The sequence below is a fragment of the Electrophorus electricus genome, chromosome 13, assembly GCF_041902795.1.
Source record: "Electrophorus electricus isolate QZ-2024a chromosome 13, ASM4190279v1, whole genome shotgun sequence".
NCBI classification, from domain to species: Eukaryota; Metazoa; Chordata; class Actinopteri; order Gymnotiformes; family Gymnotidae; genus Electrophorus; species Electrophorus electricus.
Genome location: NC_137509.1, coordinates 11097300 through 11117500, shown reverse-complemented (window position 1 = coordinate 11117500; position 20201 = coordinate 11097300). Strand labels below are relative to the sequence as shown.

Here is a 20201-nt window from a genome sequence, read left to right as displayed (position 1 = left end):
GAGATTTTCCATGTATTGAGTCCCATTCAGTTTTGGCTTTAACAAAAAAAAGAGTTATGAACGCCAATATTTGTCTTTTTTCTTTTCAAAAATTTTTTGCTCCTGTTAAACCAGAAAGTATGACTGGGAAATGACAATACTGCTGAAAGGTTTATGAGCTGCCATCAGGCCAGCGCTTGTTTACCACACTGCCGGCATGCACGCACGTGTTTTTGTTAACACACTGGATGCATGTACTGTTTTGAATACCACTAACAGGTCAGGTCACGAGCAGCATTTGAGCACTGTGCTAATACAGTCTTTTCGCTTATTTTCAGGCACAATCCCTGGGCTAGGTCTCTCTTGGCAGACTATGCAAGTCATGATTAGCAGTAGCTGTCAAACATGTTCCGGGATGCCACCTTGCTGTAGTAGACTAGCTTCAGTGAGGTTTCGGAGCTGGACTCTCCGTGCTCCTGAAGACTAAGGGGAAAGGATTTTTTTTTTTCGATCTTCCAATGCAAGAAGGGGCTAAACTGTTGGTGGCCCATTTGGTTATAACAAACTTTTCAAAATCAGTGGCACGAGATTGGCCGTGCGCAAATGTTCACGGCAAATTTACCGCGGTTTCACCAGCAGGAGCATTCTTTAGATTCCCTTATGTCCTAGTTCATGTCCTGGAGCCATTCCAGGCCTGACTGGCTTGATCACAGAAGACAATGTTCTCTGAAACAAGTTATGTAACCCCCTCACCCCAACCCCCACCCAACCACACCCTGTCCTTACCCTGCAGCCTGTTGCCGGAAGAGCTACATTTTTTCACTATAGGTCACACGTGAACTCGAGTGTCTTTTGCATCTTTGATCCATATACGTGCACACACATGCATGCTCATTTAGCAGAAGTAACAAAGACATTTACGGTACTGTAACACCACACAAAAACTCTGAAGTTACCTTTCATTCTGTGTAAGCTTTAGACAATAAAAGGCTTTAGACTTAGACTTTCAAAGCCCCTAGTGGGAATTACTGACCAACCAACCAAAGCAAAGAATAAAAACTATAGATCCAAAAAAAAAATCAAACTGAGACACAAAGAATGAACACATCAAAACAAGACAGCCCTGGGTCAAGAAAGAGGGAAAAGGTGAACTGCGGTATATGGGATGACCAACACAAGAGGTCATGAGTGAAGTCAGTTACAAATTGAAGGTCAACAAAGATTGATATGAAAGTAATTTGATGAGAAGCACAGGTTAAATCAAAACTGACCATACATAATCTGAAGAGCCATTGGAGGGGGTCACTGACGTTAATCACTTATGAGAACAGAGGAGTCATGCGCAGGACTGATGGGGAATAAAGAAGAGGAAAGCATTTTCCACTGGCCATTTTAAAAGCATTCCAAGAATTCTAGGATAATGCCTGTGGAGAGGCCACAGGAATGCACAGCAGCCTGCTGGCTCCAAAGCTTCAAGGAGGAGGAACCAGATCTCCCACCCCCATCTCTCTCTCGCTCTCTGATACACTGCAAAGCTAGCCATGTGGGGTGGGGAGGGGAGAACACAGAGGTCCTGAAGCACTCTCCAACCAGGCTTCTCTGGCTTTGTCCATCCTTCCTTAATAAACCATAGGAGGGCATGGGTAGCCAAAATCATTATTGCCATTATTGGCCTTGGTCTGGCATGGTCACACCTGCACTGGGGGTGCCAAAGCACAGTGAAGTGACAGGAAAATTAAATGAGGAGTCTCCAGCTGCAGCGAATGTATATCAAAGGATATGGGGCCATTCATGAGTTCTAGCCAAATAGGACGAATCCCCAGCCATTTAAACAAATACATACATAAGTCCAAACATTTTTGGGTCCTTCTCCAAATACAGCACCTAAAAACAGATCTATTCCCTCCCACAGTATCCCTTGGAAAGTCCACATAGGCCCCCTTAACAGCCAAAGAGCACCCCCTGCGGAGTGTCTGCTCTCCCGAAAAACCCCAAGAAGAATTTGGGCAGACGGAAGATCCAGGGCAGAGTTGAGGTAGGCGTTGGCTGAGGGTGTGAGCACCGTTGGGGGTGGGGGGCTGCCACACCACAGAGCACAGCAGGCCTCCCACACACCAAGGCCAGCCAAGGGTTCCCACCACCACAAGCCTCCCCACCGCTAAATATAGCCTTGCAGTTCCGAGCCGCAGCCAGCCGCACTGTTTACGCTGCCCATTTCTGCTCCCTCACTCTTCTGTCTGCTGGAAAAGACCGACTCTCTCGATAGCTGTCACAGCCGTTTATCTCTGCATCAATTCTGCAGACAAACTGAAGTGGTCCCAGAATGCACCGAGGGCTTTTGAGGGAGCAGGCCGAAGCAGATGTTCTTGCCCGTTCTCATCTTTGCATGCCTCTGCCTTTGCCCATCTTTGGAGATCCTTGGACATCATTTGGAGAAGTACTCTTGAGGCACAAATTTCAAGAGAATGTAGATCAATGCAAGAATTAATGAGAACGTCACTGAATGGCTTCTCTCATCTTTGTTCTACCCACTTCCTCCCTGTCAGCTCGTCTCCCATCAACATGTCAATCTTTCTTCGTTTGTCCCGCTTATCCCTCAGCGTCTCTGGGTCTTTAAAGCCGGGCCTCTGGATGTCTCTCGCTCTCCCTTTTCATATTCCTTTCTTTTGAGATTGGAGCTTAAGCGAAGCTCCAGACTCTCACCAAGCCCCTCCCAGTGTTTCCGGACCTTTCTGTTGTCTGTCTCCAGAAGGTCTGACCCACGGCCCCATCCCAGGACCCGGGAGTCTGGTACACAAACGGGCCCTTCAGGTTGATTTATCGGGCGTATTCAGGGCCAGCCACACTGGGGGATGCTTGGGTCAACGGAGCGGTTCTGACGTCCCGATCCCCAGAACAACCACATGAAAAAGCCACCCCAAGAAAGGAGGGGGAGAGGGCGGGAGGGATGGGGCTATACATTCTTGCCCCACCTCAATCTGAAATTGCGATATTAATACGCATGTATTCGCGATATTAATACACATCAATTAATTATTGTTGATCATAAATAAAATCACGCATCTATGTAAAATGCAGAAATATCACCTTCGTTTTTCCATCAGCATCCTCTTTGGTCCCTTTTGCTCACTTTCAAAACCCAAAGCAAAAACCACACAAGCCCCTTCATGGTGAAGTCAGGTTTCAGGAAAAAAAAAAAAAAAAAAAAAAAAAAAAACCTAAATGAAAAACAAGTGGCACTGCATCATGATGGCAGGCGGGACAAAACGGGATTGTTTTAATGGAAGAAAGAGCTATCCGTCACTGTCCGTCAGCTCATTCATCCAACGCTCCACGAGCGTCCAGCCCATCCGTCATCCTCTCTCAGCCTCTGACACCCGCCCAGGTTGGCCACTTCGGCTACAAGGGAGGGGGTCCCAAATATGGACCCTCATACCCCCAATGTTATTCTTTCCCATCCCCTCTAAACCCTTTAATTTGACACTCCCTACCACCACCACACACACTCTACACTCTTCGTTTCCACAGAAACGTTCAATTTGATTAGACATGTTAAACTTAATGTAGCCTTGTACCAGCCCGTTTACTAAAGGCATAGATTTAGCACAGCTAGTGCACAGATTGTCAAGGAACCAAAGGAAACAGCGGAGGGACCACTGAGCGTTTGGTTCTGATGTCATTTTAGGAACATTTACTTGTGTCTGAGAGTATAGGGATGGCATAAGCCAAGCCACCAATGGTCTGACCGTGCAACTGTGTTCAAGTGTGTAAAAGGTGCAAATGGGATAAGATGACCCGTAAAAAACCCGCTTAGAGACACTTACCTTAGACTCTACAAGAGGAAGTCTTTAGGCCACCTCTGAACCAAATGAAACAAAGCAATACAAAACCGTCCAAAGGTTCTGTATCTGTCAAAGCCTTGGGATCGCAGATATGAATACAAAAAACACAGACGCGCATTGAGGGCAACTTAAGGAAAGAAACCTTCAAACAAAACCAGGGCTAGGGTAGAGGTTTAGGGGGTTGGGACTGGCGGGGTATGGAGAGAGAATGGGGGGGGGGGGGATGCTGAGGGGTAAACAGGAGAAAACAGAAGAAAGGAGAAGGAAAGAATAAAAGAAAAGAAAAAGGGGTGGAAAAAAACAAAGACCTACTTGTCTCAAGTCGATGAAGGCGAGCAGCAGAGTGTCCCCCTGGAAGCCAGGCACCGGGCCGGCCCTGGCAAACCCTGTGGGAAAGAGAGAGGGATAAAGAGAGCAGGGAATTCGCCATGGAGTGGGAGATTGGCAGACGGATGACAGCCGGGACAAGGGGAGGACAGGGGGAGGTTCGGTGGGGGTGGGGGAGGTGGTGTGGATGGGGGCTTTGATGGTGCTGTGGGGGTGGAGGGGGTGGTTGGGTGGTTCGGTGCGGCCCCTGCCACAGAGTCATGTCTCTGGGTTTGCCACTGGCTTTGTGCTAGCCAGCCCCCCAAAAAAATGCATCATCAAACTCTCATTAATTCTCCCCAGTGTCGATTTGACAAGGCAGCAAGAGGGGCTGGGCAACTCGGGGGGGGGGGGGGGGGGCTGTCTTCACCTCCGCAGGCTAAAACCTGATGCCGATTCTCATGGGGCTCCTCTCCCGAACATGTGGCGCAGGATAGGGCAAAGCAGGCAACAAAAACTTTTGAAAAGGCAAAGAGGGGGAGTGAAGGTGGTGGGAGGGTTGTCGGGAGGGTTCTGGGGGCTGGATGTGAGGCCACTGGAGCTTTCTGCGCCTTTGGAGGGAGACCCGTAAACAAGCAGCTTCGCCATTCTGGAAAACGGAACGTTTGACACACGGAGACAAAACGAGCCGGGCCCGGGAGAAATCCCTTTCACCTCGCAACGCTGCGCGCCTTTCTTGCCTCTCACGCAGATTACACGCCTGCCATCTTTATTTCTGACCCCCGTGAACGGCGAGCCAGCGCCTGCCTACCCTGCTCGCGCCTCTGTGTCTCCGCACTCGATGGCCACTCGTGCAGGTCCGCTTGCCCTCCGACAGGTGAGGAGAGAACCAGCTGCGAAGTTTACATGACAAGTGTCAGACAACGTTTCGCCAAAATCACAAGGGGGGTGGGGGTGATGCGGAATGTCAGGACTTTAAGGACTTTAAATCAACAAGTCACAAACTGGGCAAGCAATGAGAAACGTACAGGCTTCCTCTAGGGCAAGCTGCCCGAACCCAAGGCCCCCAGGGTCAGTGTCAGTGGAGGTTTCACCATTCCATCAGTTATTTCGTATGCCTGTTTACTTTGCACTTGATGGACTGACAAGCACTTCTGAAAGATGCACAGCACCCCTGGTGGCTTGTGGCGGGCTTTACAACAAATCCTTAATTTGTGTCATTTTGCTCTTCAACGCAAAATGACACTGAACTTTAAGAGAGGTTGATGATGCAACTTTTTAGGGCTGGCTAGCACAAAGCCGGTGGCAAACCCAGAGACATGACTCTGGCAGGGGCCACATCGAACCACCCAACCACCCCCTCCACCATCACACCCCATAGTGGCCCTGTCAAAAGACCTTCAGTCCAGGCCCTGTGCTCACCTCTTCCTATGACCTGGCCCAGATGCATGCCAATAATGGCAACCATCTGCAGTCATGTCCTCTGATAACTCCTGTACTTACAGCACACACATTTATATATATATATATATATATATATATATATATATATATATATATATATATATATATATAAATAAAATGCTTTTTTTTTTTAATTCTGGCACATTTACTCTGGACTAGAAACAAACATTGACCACCCTTTTCTCACAGAGGTCAACTTGTTTTCTTGCAGACATCACACATCAACTGAGCAAAGGCTACGACAATTCTCAGATGACTGGCATTCGGATTAGGGCCGAATTCTGTGGCCCAGTAAAGCGGGAGCAGCATCATCCAAAATGGAAAGGACTTCAAAAAAAAGCGTCCGACAGTAAAACGGCACTTATCAGTCTGGCTGGAAGGGGGGGGGGGGGGATGACTAAAAAGGCAGCAGATGCTGCAACCACAGCAGTCGATGTGGCAATCTCGCGCAGGAAGGTCATTCCGTCTCTCTGCCCGCGACCTCTGAATGATGGCATGCTCGAGGCGAGGATCATGGGAAATCCATTAACCAGCATGGGTTAGATGCGCAAAAGCTGTTTCAGCTGTGGTCGCGGGGAAAAGCAGTGCGGAGAGCCAGGCCGAGCGACAAGGCTCTCCGTGAAGCCAAAACTGCATACGCCTCTCTCTCTCTCTCTCTCTCACTTCACTCTAATCTGTCCTTGGGGAGCTAAGGGATCAGTCACTACCAGATCCAAGAGACTCCAATACGTGAAGACAAATAAAGAGCCCTACTGGCAGATGAAGTCTATTAACTGGTGCACAGATTTACAGATAATAGAAAGAACGTTTTGGAGTCGAATCGGCTGTGATTTAAAAAAGTGATTTAAAAAATATCTGGGCAAAGACCTACACATTCATTGGCATCCTCACACACACACGTAACAAACGCTGTAAGAAGCGACTGTAGTTTGTAAAGAAAACGCTGAAGCCTTGGAGCGAGGTGGTACAAGGCCCAGAGTAAGGCTATACTCACTCTCACATTCTTTGACGTCCACGTTAAACTGCTGCAGTGCTCCCATGGACACCTGTCTGACATCCGCCTCCAGAAGCAGCTGGAGCAAGGAGGTGGAGAGGTGCTTACATGCAGACATGCACGCTGTCTGAGCTACCTTCCCCTACAGAGAGACAGAGAGGGAGAGACGCAGTGTCACTATTTACTTGCTCGTGTGAGGACATGAGAACGTTTAGGAGACACAAAGCTCTACAACCTGTATTCAGAAGTTAACAAGGGGAGGGTTCGGGAAACGTAAACATGCAAGCACGCGAACACAAGGCTGAAAATGCTCTCATTTCTTTCGCTGCCCCTCCTCTGATGTAAAGGGGCATTACTGTGACCCCACTGTGACTGAGGAGTAAACATATTCTCCATGCGTAGACACAAGCAAGCGCAAAATACATGCTGATTTTAACACACTAAAAGACAGAGACCCAGCAGTATGACGCAAACTTTATTTTTACATGAAACATTAATAAAACACAATATTCAAATATATTTATGCATCACTTTTAATATTTCTAAAATCTAAAAAGTATATCTGCTCTTTCTGTTATACACACACGGACGTGCGCACGCGCGAACACACGCAAACCTCAAATATGCCATCATCTGCTATCCAGCTCTTTCCTGACAACCGGAGTAATTTCTTCAGGGGAGATCCAAAGCTTTTAATATGATACTAAACCTAAAAGAAAACATGAGAGTGAAGGGCCTGGGGTCTGTGGGATTTCTGTCTAAAACGGTCAAATCAAAGAAAAGAAGCAAAAAAAAAAAAACCACCACACACCACTATTATATGAGAGGACCTTCTATGCTGGCAGTGGCAAAAGGCGGTAAATCCAGAGAGCTCTATACAAACTGCACAGTAAATCTACACGGAGCAAAGAAATGTGAGGGAGAGAAAGTGAGTTTCACAATGGAAAAAAGTTTAAAAAGTGCCCAGTATGTCTTGCTGCGCATGGTTCAGCATGCAAACACACACAGTGTGGAACATCCTCTCAATGCAGGATGCACATTTTGTTCAGCCGTCTTGAAATTGCACCCGAGCGATGAAAAGATTTGCGTTCTACTGAGATTCTGCAGGTTGGTCTACTGGCTCCATCTCTAATAAGAAATTCCAGCAAATGGCTGCAGACAGGTTCTTTCGTAACGAGGCCGATTGCACCGATGGCGCGCTCGTTACTCCAGAGAAACGATGAAACCAAAGTGAGAAAGCAGAAGGGGGGGGGGGGGAGACATGGGGGAGAAACAGAAAGAAAATGAACATGGGAATGAAAAAGAACAAAACTGAGAAGCGGGGGGTGGGGGGCTCCCCCCGTAACCTGGCTCACGCTAAAATTAGGAATCGCAGACTTCACCCACTTAGTGTTCGGGCCGGCCCATTGATTGTAGTCGTTGATCTAAGAGTGGGAGCCCAGAGTCTGGGCTGGAGCCCGGCCCGGGGCCGGCAGGACACGAGCTCGCCTGGAGAATAGGAGGTGGAGAGAGGAGAAAGGTTTCTTACGGCTCGGTAACAAACCTTTCGCCGGGAATCCGGGCAGACGGGAGGTTTGTGGAGCCCGTCATAACATGGCCAGATGTGGATTAACGAAACGAACCTGGTGGAGGACAACGGCTGCGTTTCGCCATGCCCTTTTGAGTGCAGCGCGTTTCACCAGCAAAGTGCATTACAGTCCTGTATGGTATAGTCCCGCCTACCCCCACACCCAGCTCACGTTCTAGTTCATGCACAAGTATTCTACAGTCTAATTTAAACCCACAGGCTCATGAAGCCGGTGTGGAGTTTCAAAGATGGAAATATGAATAATAATTTAATAAATAAACGTTACGAAAAACTCTGCACTCCATATAAAATGGTAATTGGCCCCTTGGTGTAAAAACTGAAGGGATCCTGGCTTCCTCCGGTGCACTGATGGCCCGTATGTGGATTTCTGAGCTCAGGTTCATTAGAGGGGCAGCCAGGGTGTTTTAGGCTAACCAAACCCTTTCCTATTTCCCAGCATGCTTCAGATTGACCTTCAATTCTATTAACAGACAGCCAGAAGACTTCAGATCTGCTGTTAATGGGAGTTGAACATGTAGACAGTCAAGATTATTATTATTTGTGCATAGAAACACATTCATATCTACGTGATTCATACAAAACTCAGGAAAGAGGAAAAACAAGAAGAGAGGGGAGGAGAGCCTGACTTGGACTGATCTGACACCTGGTTGCCAATGAGTCTAGATGACCAGCATCAAGTACCATCAGTTATATAACACCACGGCAACCTTTTCCATTCAACACACGTGGTCTGTTTAGAGTGAAACTGGGGTATACACAAAACACCCTGGAATCATCAAACTCACCACTGCTCGTCAGTTTATCACGCATCCCTCTTTCAAATGTGCACCCCCACCCCACACCATGCGGTCTAATCCAGCAAGTCTCTAATCAGGTTGAAGCACTTTCAGGCCTAACTAGGCGATTACAGATGATTAGGGTGCCTGTGTGGCTCTGCAGTGATTAAGAAATAAACACGCTTGTCTTCCGGCCTCTCGTCTCTGCATGCTTAATAGCCCCGATAAATCATGTGGGGCAACGCAGTGGTGCCTGTTTGTTGTTTCTGCTCCTCACAGTGGAATGAAAACCCACACGAGTACCTGTCTCCTGCTGAGGCCATTATAATCACTCACAAGCACCGCTCATCCGGTCTGACTGGGGGGAGGGGGTGACCTTATTAATTTACCGCATTCAGTGCGCACGCATGTGTGTGGTGTGCTAGTTCTCATATAGTGGTGAACATAATAATCATTATCTGGAGACATGATCCCTTCCAGTTTTGGAAGGAAATAAGTTTAACAGAGAAGTAGGGGAAGAAAGAAAGAAAAACAAACACACACACACACACACACACACACACACACACACACAAAGCAAAAGTGTATTTTGCAAATCACACCGGTTTAGCATGATGTGTAGAGAGGGAGCAGTAATGAACACCGTCTAATCCAAACTGAACTTTAGTTGCCATGACAAGGTTCTAGGTGGAAATGTCCCAATTCCCTGAACTTCCAGTGGCCGGAAATCCTGCTGTCAAACCGTGACCTATGACCTGTAGGATTCCCTGGTGGTGTGAATGAACCTGAGCCATCCCCCACCCACACACACACACACACACACACACACACACACACACACACACGGACATAAAAGGCTAAAATAGTCTTCTTGAGTTGAAGGGGGAGAGTGAACGTGCCCTGAACTCATGGCTCAGTCCGCCTAGTACCCTGGCAGAGACATTGTACCCGTTCAAAGGGGTGTGTGTCCCGGTGTCTGTGTACACGTGTGTATACGTTTTTGGGGGTTATGTTTCACAGAGAACCAAACTTAAAGAGGCACGCCCCTCTCACAGTAGCACATGTGTGTTGCAGTTCAGGGCAGAGGCATGTTAACAATTAGCCTGGGGCACTGATGGAGAGACAGAAGGAAGAGTGATGGTGAGAAGAAGCCTTTGTGCTCAATTAAAGAACTCAAAGCCCTCATTAAAAAGCATTCGGCCACAAACAGCTGTGAAAATAAACAGAAAATAAGTACAGTACCCGGGGTGGGGGACACTGGATGGATGGCAAGAGCATAAAGAAAGAAAAAGAATACAAGTGAAAAAGTGGGGGGGGGGGAGGTTAATACACTGCTGAAAAAACACAACCATCTTACACGACACACATTTCATATTTCAAACATTTCTGCTAGTTCATGCAACACACACCTCTTCCCACTGACGGCTTGCAAAAGCGGTCAGGACACATTCACAACAATCTAACCAAAAGCAGAAAACTTGCTTGAAGTGAACCGTTTCCTGTCGGAATTCGTTACACGCAGGCCAGAAAACCGGGCGACGGTGCGTGAACGCTTAACGCTGCACGATTCTCCTGCAGTCTTCCATAAACACCATTAAGCGAACACACCGACCGAGCTGGGCTGGCAGCATGCAAGGATGGGTCCCCCCACCTACAGCCAAGCCTTTAACGAAATAATAAGCACACAGAATGCTAGCCTTTTTTCCCCCCCTTATGAAGTTTTCTGTTTTGTTTTGTTTTTTTACTCTCACACACAACATTCAAAAACAGTGCCAGAGTACAGATAGTACAGACCTTTGATTTCTAAGCAGATAGTTGTAGCTAAACTTGATTTGCCCGCGCCACGGTACGGGGTAACAACCCACACCCTCAGGGCCCCCACAAAAAGTACAAAAGTGCACACATCCACTCCCACGACAACCACTCAGACACCTGGAAGGCCTTCTGTGGTCCTCTCCAGTGCCAATCAGGCTGCTTACATGGGGAGCAGAGGGGGACTGCATTCGGTTTACACTACAGAAATCCACACTGCTCTGGTGGTCTCCCTCATCACACACACACACACACACACACACACACACACACACACACACACACACACACACACACACACTTGCAAAATAGCCTTACCACCATCACAATGCAGAGCAGCCTTTACTGGCAGCCTCTGACAAAGACATAATCAACTCTGTGTGTGTGTGTGTGTGTGTGTGTGTGTGTGTGTGTGTGTGTGTGTGTGTGTGTGTGTGTGTGTGTTTTCGTACGCACGTGTTTGGGTACATATTCTTCCCTCTTCCGCCATCCATGACTTGAATAAGTATCCATTTTTAAATAACCTACGAGCAGTGTTTCAGGAGCAGACCACCTCTGCGCGACCGCAGGGTGGAAAGAACCTGCAGTGCTGCAATGGCAGCCCTTAGATCGCAGCCTGCCGTGCGCACCCAAGCGGAAGGAGAGGTGGTGCCATCATGGGACCGCCAAACCTGTGTGCGCCATGAGCCTAGCACCAGGGGCATGGGAGCAGTCCCACACCAACTTCCCCAGCCAGGGCAGAGATCCCAAGCGCTCGGCTTCCAGCTGACCTGACTCCCATTAGATCTCTACACTGAAGCGACGTGTGCGGGGGAGCAGTCGTTAAGCCCCGCCCCCCACCTCCCGGCTGCAGCCTGAACGCTTACACAGGGTTGGTGACTGGGCTGAGTGACCACTTAAAACATGGTTGGTTTTTAGTTTGTTTTTTTGTTTGTTTGTTTTTTAAAGACTTTCCCCCACCAACTCCCTCTAAATAAACAAGCACATGTCTAAGTCTTACACAAGGTACATTAACATGATAAACCTCTAAGGTTTTTTTGTTTGTTTGTTTTTTTAAATGAACTGTACTTCACGTGCAGATGTAATGATGAGAAGGTCATGAACACCCTGGACCTCGGCCTGACTGACCCGTGACAGCCCACGGAAGCTCGTCCAATCAGCTTTGTACAGGGCCCCGCGTGGGTGGGCATCTAGTACCCAGCTACATACACTTATAGTGTGTCAGGCAGGTTTGTTGAGGTTAGTCATATGATAAGTAGTGTATCCGAGTCCACTATCAGGCTCCAAATTAGCTCTCAAAACAACGACTGCATTAGAGACGGTCCAAACCTGACCACTGTTTCAAAACAGCATTCAACACGCTGGAGAATCAGACCTACTGTGTGAGTCATCAGACGAACACCAGACAGCATGCAGTAGTGCTCCACTGCAAAAAAACCTCCATTCGTGGTCAAGGTTAGACTAGCAGCTCAGCACCAAGTGTAGCCATACTCACCGGCAGCCTGCCGTGCTCTGTGGGACTGCCCTACGGTGGGGAGAGCGAGAGGAGGACAGCGGTGCTTCTTAGGTCAGAGGTCACACCAAAGTACATGCTTCAGCGATTTGCACGAGGCCGCTGCATCCACGTGGACTTGGCCGAGGCGCTCGCGGTCTGGTCTGCTCCACCGCTCTCTCAGGGAGTCGGCGCTTGGGTTTGCGGTAGCATGCTCGTGGGGGTGTTGCCAAGGGCATGAGCGTGACTGACAGGACTGTGGCCCACTCCCCCACGGCTCGGGGGCCCGCGGAAGGCACGCTTGCACCTGCGCGCCTCCAGGCCGAGCGCAGGGCCGCGTTCGTGTACAAATGCAAGGCGCGCAGAATCGCCAGTATGCGGGTTCATGGCCTGGGTGAGTACGAGACGAAAGAGTGTGTGTGTGTTTTAGGGAGAATGAGATGCCACTGGTGAATGTTGCCCCCTCTTGGTGAAAGCCACACAAAAATGTGGCCTCTTATTTTTTTGGGCTGGAAAGGGCACCTCCCCCGGTGCCAAGGCTGGGTCAGAGGGCACTGTGAGATTTAAGAGATTACAGCAGGAGAAGGAGGGGGTGCTGGAAGCAGCTTTCAGCGCCGCTTTGAGCGACAGGGGGGTGCTGGCACTAGAACGCAGAGTCTTGGTAATGCAGCAAAGGGAGGACACAGAGGCCCACAGACAGAACCTTCTGGAACACTTTTGTTTGACCCCTAATCCACTCCCCATCAGGGGTCAAGGCCAGGCTGGCCAGATGGCCCTCGTGGGTCACGTCAAGGACGCATCGCGGAGAGTATCGCCCCACCCATCCAATCCCTCCCACACTGATCGCCTCAGCTGTCGGATCAAGTGCCCCGTGGGTGTAATCGCCTTTAAGGCAAAGGAATGGAGGGAGAGGAGCTCTTGGGCAGGTCAGAGCTGGGCACTGAGGTTTGGTAGACACTAACCGACTGTTAGCGCAGCCGTAATTTAAAAGCAGGCTCGACCGTGTGTATGTGTTGAGGAGGCCGAGTGTGCGTGTGGGTGTCTGAGGCAAAGCCCTCACTCACAGGCAGGTGTGTGAACACTGAAAAGGTGCTGCAGAGGAAGGCAATGAGGTCACTCAGGTAGTCGCTGGCCTGCCCGCCCCCTTGGGCTGCCATCCAATCATAATCTGCCAGCTGCAGAAACTGGTCGATCTTCAGGTTCAGGTTAGTGTAGATCTCCTCTTCCGCTGCATGCCGAGCATCCTGCGCAGCAAAATCAATATCAAAGTGCTAACACTACACCTATTCTACGCACATGTGTACACACATACACAGAGTGCAGCCTGTGTCAACAGGCTAACATCATTTGACAATTCAATAACAGTTATATCATTAAATGTGTTGAACCCAGAGATAAGCAGAACGTGGATCAAAATGAAGGCAAACAAATACAAAATTTAAAAGATTAATGCAATAAAAGATCACAACTAGCAAGAAATTAGTTATGCAATCTATACTTGACATTCCCAACAGCAGCCCACACAGGAAACCAAGACATGACAGTAATAGCTGAAAGAGAAGGGTGGTGCAAGCGTGTGATCTCCTACCTTGAAGGTGGAGGTGCCGTAGAGCTTGGTGGCGTTAACCATGTGTGGAGGCACATTGGTGATGTTGGAGATGAACTCTTCCAGGTAGTGGCAGGACATCTCCAGGTGAGTCGTGTTTACGATAATCTGAACCAACTGGATGGAACAAATTCGACTTTAGTTCAACACATCAGGACTTGCATCACATGACATCCATTAGAGCCCCAGGTGCTCCCTACAGAGGGCGTGTCACGAAACAGGTTCAGACAGGCCCCCAGCAATTCTGCCCAGGCCTAAGGTGTGCGGGGTGCATCTAAGCCCTCTCCCACCGAGCAGAGGCGGGACGCTGCAGCAGCATGAAGCCCTGGGTTACACAGCCGCACCTCCGGCCGACCGGGCTAGGATGGAGGCGGGAGGTCTGGATATCTGCTCTGGCCTGAAATGCCGGGAGAGCGTGTGCCTGAGCGTGCTTGGCAGGAGGAGAGGAGGGCCGCAGGGTTCTCCAGCAGCGAGGGGGAGCGTGAGAGCAGCCAGGCGGCGTGCTGTCCTCTCGGTGAACCGAGCCGGACTCCCTCTGCACGCCGCCCCCCCCCCCCACCCCTCTCCACGGCGCCCGGTTGGACCCTCTATCTGGAGTGGAGCAATTATAAACAAGGCCCGAGGCGAGCAGGGTGCCAACAGCCCCACGCCGGGGGACAGCCACGGCAGACTAAACACTCTTTGCTGAGCGAGGGGAGCCACGCAGGAGCCGTGACGGGGCCACTTACAAGAGGTGCAGAAAGCGGACGTTCGCAGGTAAACATGGAGGGGGCGGAGAGGAGGGAGAGGCGCGTGCACTCAGACGGGCTGGACACGCTGAATTACAGCGAACGGCTGGACGCTCGTGATGCTCGTTAATTTCACCTGCGCGACTTTAAAAAAAAAAAAAAAAAACAACAACACAACAAAAGAACTAAAATGTATCTAAAAGACACCCCCCCCCCCCCCACTGCTCTGGTGGTCTCCCTCAACACACACACACACACACACACACACACACACACACACACACACAGCCCCTCACCTCTGCCAGTCCCACATTCTTTTTCTTGATGGCATACTGCAGGCAGTTGCTGAGGGTCCTCGTCAGTAGCAGGTTGGTGGACTTGCGGATCATGTCGTCGATTTCTGTAGAACTGAAGCAAAGAGAAGCATGATTCCATAAACCAGCACGTTCCACAAGGATCCCTGACCTGTGCACACACCCCAGGAAACACTGCAGAGAGGCTGAACCTATGTGGTGAACCTGCACAACGAACACCTTTAGAAAACTTTGTGCTTGCACAGCTGATGAAGGACCTCTGTCCAAAACATCGTGTTTCCCTGGAAAACTTGTGTACTTCACTGCAGTTTTAACTTTTGAGATATAAAATATGTAGAGATATGCACAATTGTAGTGAAGCACTTTGCTTGCGCAGCTGATGGACCTCTGAAAGATCCTGTTTCTCTGGAAACTGTATTGCACATCTCTTACTACAGTACACTGCAGTTACTCACCTGGAATCTTATTTTTTTAATATATTTTTATACGTGTACACACACACACACACACACACACACACACACACACACACACACACACACACACACACAGATTGAGATATACTAAAAGCACTTTCATATGTGAGGGACCAATATTTCATGTTTTGACAGTCAACTATTGGAAGAATTAATGAAAACTGCAACAAAACACAAGCCTGTTGGAGCAGCACTGATTTTGAATGATTGATTTTGGAGCAAACCGATTCAAAAACCTAATCACCCAACGTCTTACTTCAACACACATCCAGAAGCAGAATCAGAGACCTGGTTTGGCAAAAAAAATAAATAAAAATAAAAAATAACATTTATAGAGAGAAAGAAAGAACAAAAACAAGGAAAAAAAAAGAGAGCGAGAGAGAGAGAGAGAGAGAGAGAGAGAGAGAGAATGATGCGGTCTATAAGAAAGAATGACGACACCCTGTGGACTGCACCTCTACATGTTCCAACACCGCAGACCAAGCAACACACAGCCATCAGAACACACACACAATCATAAAATCAACCCCGCAGAGAGTGGCGGGGCATCAGGCTTGTTTTCTGCTCCGGCTGTAGAAGAGTGAAACTGGGGGGCCTTGGGGGTCAGGAAACGGCACAAATGGGGCTAATTCTGATGGCCGGTGGTCCGCACAGCCATCCCCATTACCATAAGTCCAGCTGGAGACAGGAGGGAGGTCCCCCATGGAGGGAGGGGGGGAGAGAGAGAGAAAGTGTGCAAGTCAGCAAATATGGACCAAGGTGCACCAAGCCTCTCTCTGGGTGCCAAACACATTCCTCCCCAAATTACCAAATTGTGTCCCAGTGCATCGAGAGTAGCAGAGGGAGAATTAAAGAAGGAGAGAGGGGAAAAAAAGGAAACCCAACACGTTGGCGGATGAAAGAATTCCGTTCAGCTCACTCTGCCGGCTTGGCATTGACGGAGCAGGAAAGGACAACAAGGAGAGATAGAGAGAGAGATAGAGAGAGAGAGAAAAAAAAAAGACATCAGCCCAGAGGAGGCGCTGCTCGTGGGGAGCGCTGGCGTGTGAAGAGGCCCACAACAGCACAGCCCTGAGGACCCAGTATCGGGAAACCGCTCCTTCTGCTAAGTGAAATCCGTGGCAAGGTGAACGGGATGGTGGAAGAAGTCCAGAACGTTGGGAATGCCACACACACCAATCAGGGCACCATGGTTCCTCGGAGGGCTTCCTGCCCCGCGCCCAGGCTCTCGTTCACGCCGGATCACTTGTAGCATTAAAAAAAAAAAAAAAAAAAAAAAAAAAGGCTGCCAAACGGCCCCCAAAGAATAAACCCTTAATATGAGAAGGTCTTAAGAACGTGTGGGGAAGGCTGGGGATCGGGAAGGCTGGGAATCTAACGGGCTTCGTTAAAGGAACAAACGGAGAGGAGGTGCGCGTGCAACAGGGGATTCGAGAGAGATGGATCTTAGTCCGCCGATTCATCAGACGGAGCCTGGAGGCCAAACCAGTCATGCGCTTGCACGCTGGTGAACCCTCGCAGTCACGCACGTCGGGGCTTGTGTGAAGTAAAAGGTTAGCGGTTTCCAAATCTGCACAACAACTTTCAAATGCTGAGGGCCCTCTTTCGCCCAGGGTTTAAAGTTCAGCAGTACGCTTTGACCGCTGAGGGACCATCTGGTCTCGTCCAGGGAGACGGACAGGCCTGGCTGTCTCCGGCGGAGTAGTCCGGGCAGAAAGCACTGCCACTGCACCCGTTCCTTAGCACTGCCGATCACGAGTTTCCAACCGCAACAGCACGAACCCCTGCACCTTCAAACATGCATGCGCCTATGCAGAGGCCTACATGTGCCTAATCACACACTCTCTCGCAGGCAGACACATGCACATAGTCCTCACAAGACCTCAAAAGAGTCTGGATGTGAACTCAGATCCATCTGGCCCCACTGTTCCGCTTAGTCAATCGCACTTGCGCTAATGAAGACACAGATTTGCAGTGAAATATGTCAAATAACGTCGAGGTCCGCCCAGCGGAGCTCTCACTTGTTCAGTTAGCACTGAGTGTAAATGACTGGGCCTGGATCTGAAACCCCTGGACCCCATGCATTTCAAGCAGCTGGCCAGAAACACAAAGGAGGGACACAAATTTCGACCCGACACTGGCGCACGAAGACTGGCCGTGTTACGAAAACCGCGTGGGTGCGGTGGGCGTGAGAAGTGGGAGTGGAAGCCTAGTGCTTCAGCCACGGCCCCAGAACCGGGGAGAGAGCAAGGGCGCGTCCCTAACGCGAGCTGAGGGCCGCGGGTTCAAAGGCTCGCCGGCGGGGACCCCGCCCGCGCTGTAAGCAGCCGGGCGACACGGGGGCCAAGCGTCTGAGGGCCCTCACGGTCAGACAGGAACCGATTAGCGAAGGAGATCAGGTCGGATGCGCTGCGATTCTGGAGCATTAGGAGTCCTGATTGTCTCGGGCTTTGTTCCCGCTGGGCTTTGCTTACTCGTCTTTGGCTACAAGACAGGAGGTCTGGGCTCATCGGGCTGCCTTGCTCTTTAATCACGCAAACAAGCGTGGGTTAACCTGACAGACAGCCATGGCAGAGGAACGCACCGGGAGTCAGACCATGTCTCAGACATAATTAATCACTGCTGCTAGTAACAGATTGGTCATTTGGCTGGCGTTTCAGTGGCCTGTGGCTTTAGTGACTATGACCAGTCTCTCTCATGCCTACATCTCTCCCACACACACACACGCACCCACCCCCACTGCGAAGACCCCACAACCCACCCACACAATTGCAAATACCCCACACAAACCCCAATGCAGCCTGTCCATTGTGAATCAACAGAATCAGGAGAACAACCAGGAGACACCCAGCGCTTTCCCCCTGGCCGGAACAACCGCCACCAGGAGTACTGACCTCGACCTTCAGCCTGTGACCTACTGTTCCGATAACTGAGGAATGTTTGGGTGTTCCAGTTGTCTCCTGCAGCAAGTCTAGCTACCCGCCGCGCTCCCAGGGAGATCCGGACCCCTTGTGCCGCTCGGGCCGTTTAATGACCAGATCTCCATTACTCGGCCGTGCTCGGGAGCATTCGATTTCAGCAGGACCCTTCGCTGTATCCGTTTTCCCGAGTATGGTTACCAAATGCATTCGAGGTTGACAAGGATAGAGTTTCGGTGCCGGAGAGAGTGCAATGGAGTAGCAAACTTCAAAATGGGCGGCTGTGCTGCAGTTTTTGTCTTATTCTACAATGTGTACGGAGTGACTGCATGAATGAGTGAATGATCCATCCTGAGCCAAAAGATGTTTAAGACAACTCTGCAAAATGAGAACACTGCGGGGTGCGCTTTGTCCACACTGCAAACAAACCCCCATCGCGTCAAGCGCTTCTGAAAATGTCATCGGTATTTTTAGACATGGCTCGACTGACCAGGGATCAGTAAACATATGGATATACACCTCACAAAACATCGCGCTGATAAGGCGTGATGAGGCTGATAAAAATACGACACACCGGGTACACAAAGCGTTCACGGGATTGCCTTTCTCCAAGTACTAAAGCAATTCTGGGCTACAGACCGAGACAACGGAAGCGTGGGAGACTTCAGGTCAGTGGTACGAGTGGTATAAAGGAAAAAAAGCAGATGAGGTGTCTGCAGATGACTGTGCTGGATTGTAGCAAATCGGTTCCAAGCTGCAATGAGAAGAAGTCTGGATAGTGAGGGAGGGTGACTGCAGATCTGATCTTTCATCTGGACATCAGAGACCAACATGCCATTCACATGCAGGTGTTTGTGTTTTTGTGTGTGTGTTACCTAAGATGCAGATCCTCAGAGTATTTGAGGCAGGCGTAGATGAACTCCTTGAGCTGAGAGTATACCTTGGGTACAAATTCAGAGAATGGGAACTTCTTCGGGAAAGACATCTGTTGGGGGGCGCACGCAACACAATTTCAAAATAGGCTAATTGTCAAGCAGCCTCAATTACTATCTAGGGAAGAGTGGACAAGCATGCTGAAGTGGCTCTCTGCTGCAGACCTTCTCCAGTTCTGGGTCTTGGAAGGGGAACTGGCCCGCAATTCGTCTGTACTCCTCTTGTGTCGCCACAGGGATGGGGCTGTAATTGTCCTGATCAAGGATTTGCCTGCAAAGTAACAAAAAGAAACTTCATGAGATTTTGAGGCTTCATGAGAAATGGGACTTCACGAGAAGAGAGACTTCACGAGAAATGTGAGATTTTAGTATCTTAAACCTTGGATCCGTCATATCTGTCAGACAAACTAATGGCCCTTAAGAGACTTCTATGGTTTGGACCACAATTTTATAATTTTATTATTATAATTTTTGATTATTATATTAAAATTATACAATAATGATAGTATTATTATTTTTGTTGTTTTTTTGTTACTACTACTACTCCACACTATTTGTCAAGCAGCTTCAATAGTGTATAATACAAATAATAAAATATTAATAAGAAAAATGTACTGTTATTTTACATTTTTTTTAATACAATTTTAAAAACATCTGAAATAGCCGTCCCACTGTGTGCGCGTGTGTGCATATTTGTTTGTCTCCCGGAGCTGTTTCCACATTTCCTGAGCAGTCCTGTTCCATGACAGCAGGCTCCATGCTCCCTGCCTTTAGAAACTAATCCAAAGGTCTTTGACAGCAATCAACAGAGATTCGGACGAGGTCACGCTGACCTTCCGATCACATCCGCTCTCAGGAGTCCTTGGTTCTTCTCCAAGGAGCCCTCAAGCCCAGCCCCATCACAGCAGGCCAACATTTCTGTGGTTTCCCAATCATTTTAATAGCATAGCATATAAAACCCAACTTGGTGTATT

The 20201-nt window shown here is 49.2% G+C and overlaps 1 protein-coding gene across 15 annotated transcripts in view; it reads right to left on the bottom strand.

The window, feature by feature from the left end:
- The window catches only part of exoc6b (exocyst complex component 6B), a 60946-nt gene that overhangs the window by 15260 nt on the left and 25485 nt on the right, over positions 1-20201 (bottom strand). For 5 of the 15 annotated variants that reach the window (XM_081695101.1, XM_081695102.1, XM_081695105.1 and 2 more), the window contains 7 exons: positions 19393-19498; positions 19171-19280; positions 14884-14995; positions 13842-13976; positions 13318-13497; positions 12257-12286; positions 6586-6727 (listed from right to left, as the gene is read on the bottom strand). In XM_081695101.1, coding sequence (XP_081551227.1) covers positions 6586-6727; positions 12257-12286; positions 13318-13497; positions 13842-13976; positions 14884-14995; positions 19171-19280; positions 19393-19498 — 815 coding nt within the window. Of the gene's footprint in view, positions 1-4133; positions 4208-6585; positions 6728-7273; positions 7295-7925; positions 8074-9780; positions 10207-12256; positions 12287-13317; positions 13498-13841; positions 13977-14883; positions 14996-19170; positions 19281-19392; positions 19499-20201 lie in introns of those variants that run through there. The other 10 variants (XM_035536675.2, XM_035536676.2, XM_035536677.2 and 7 more) reach the window with 7 other exon arrangements.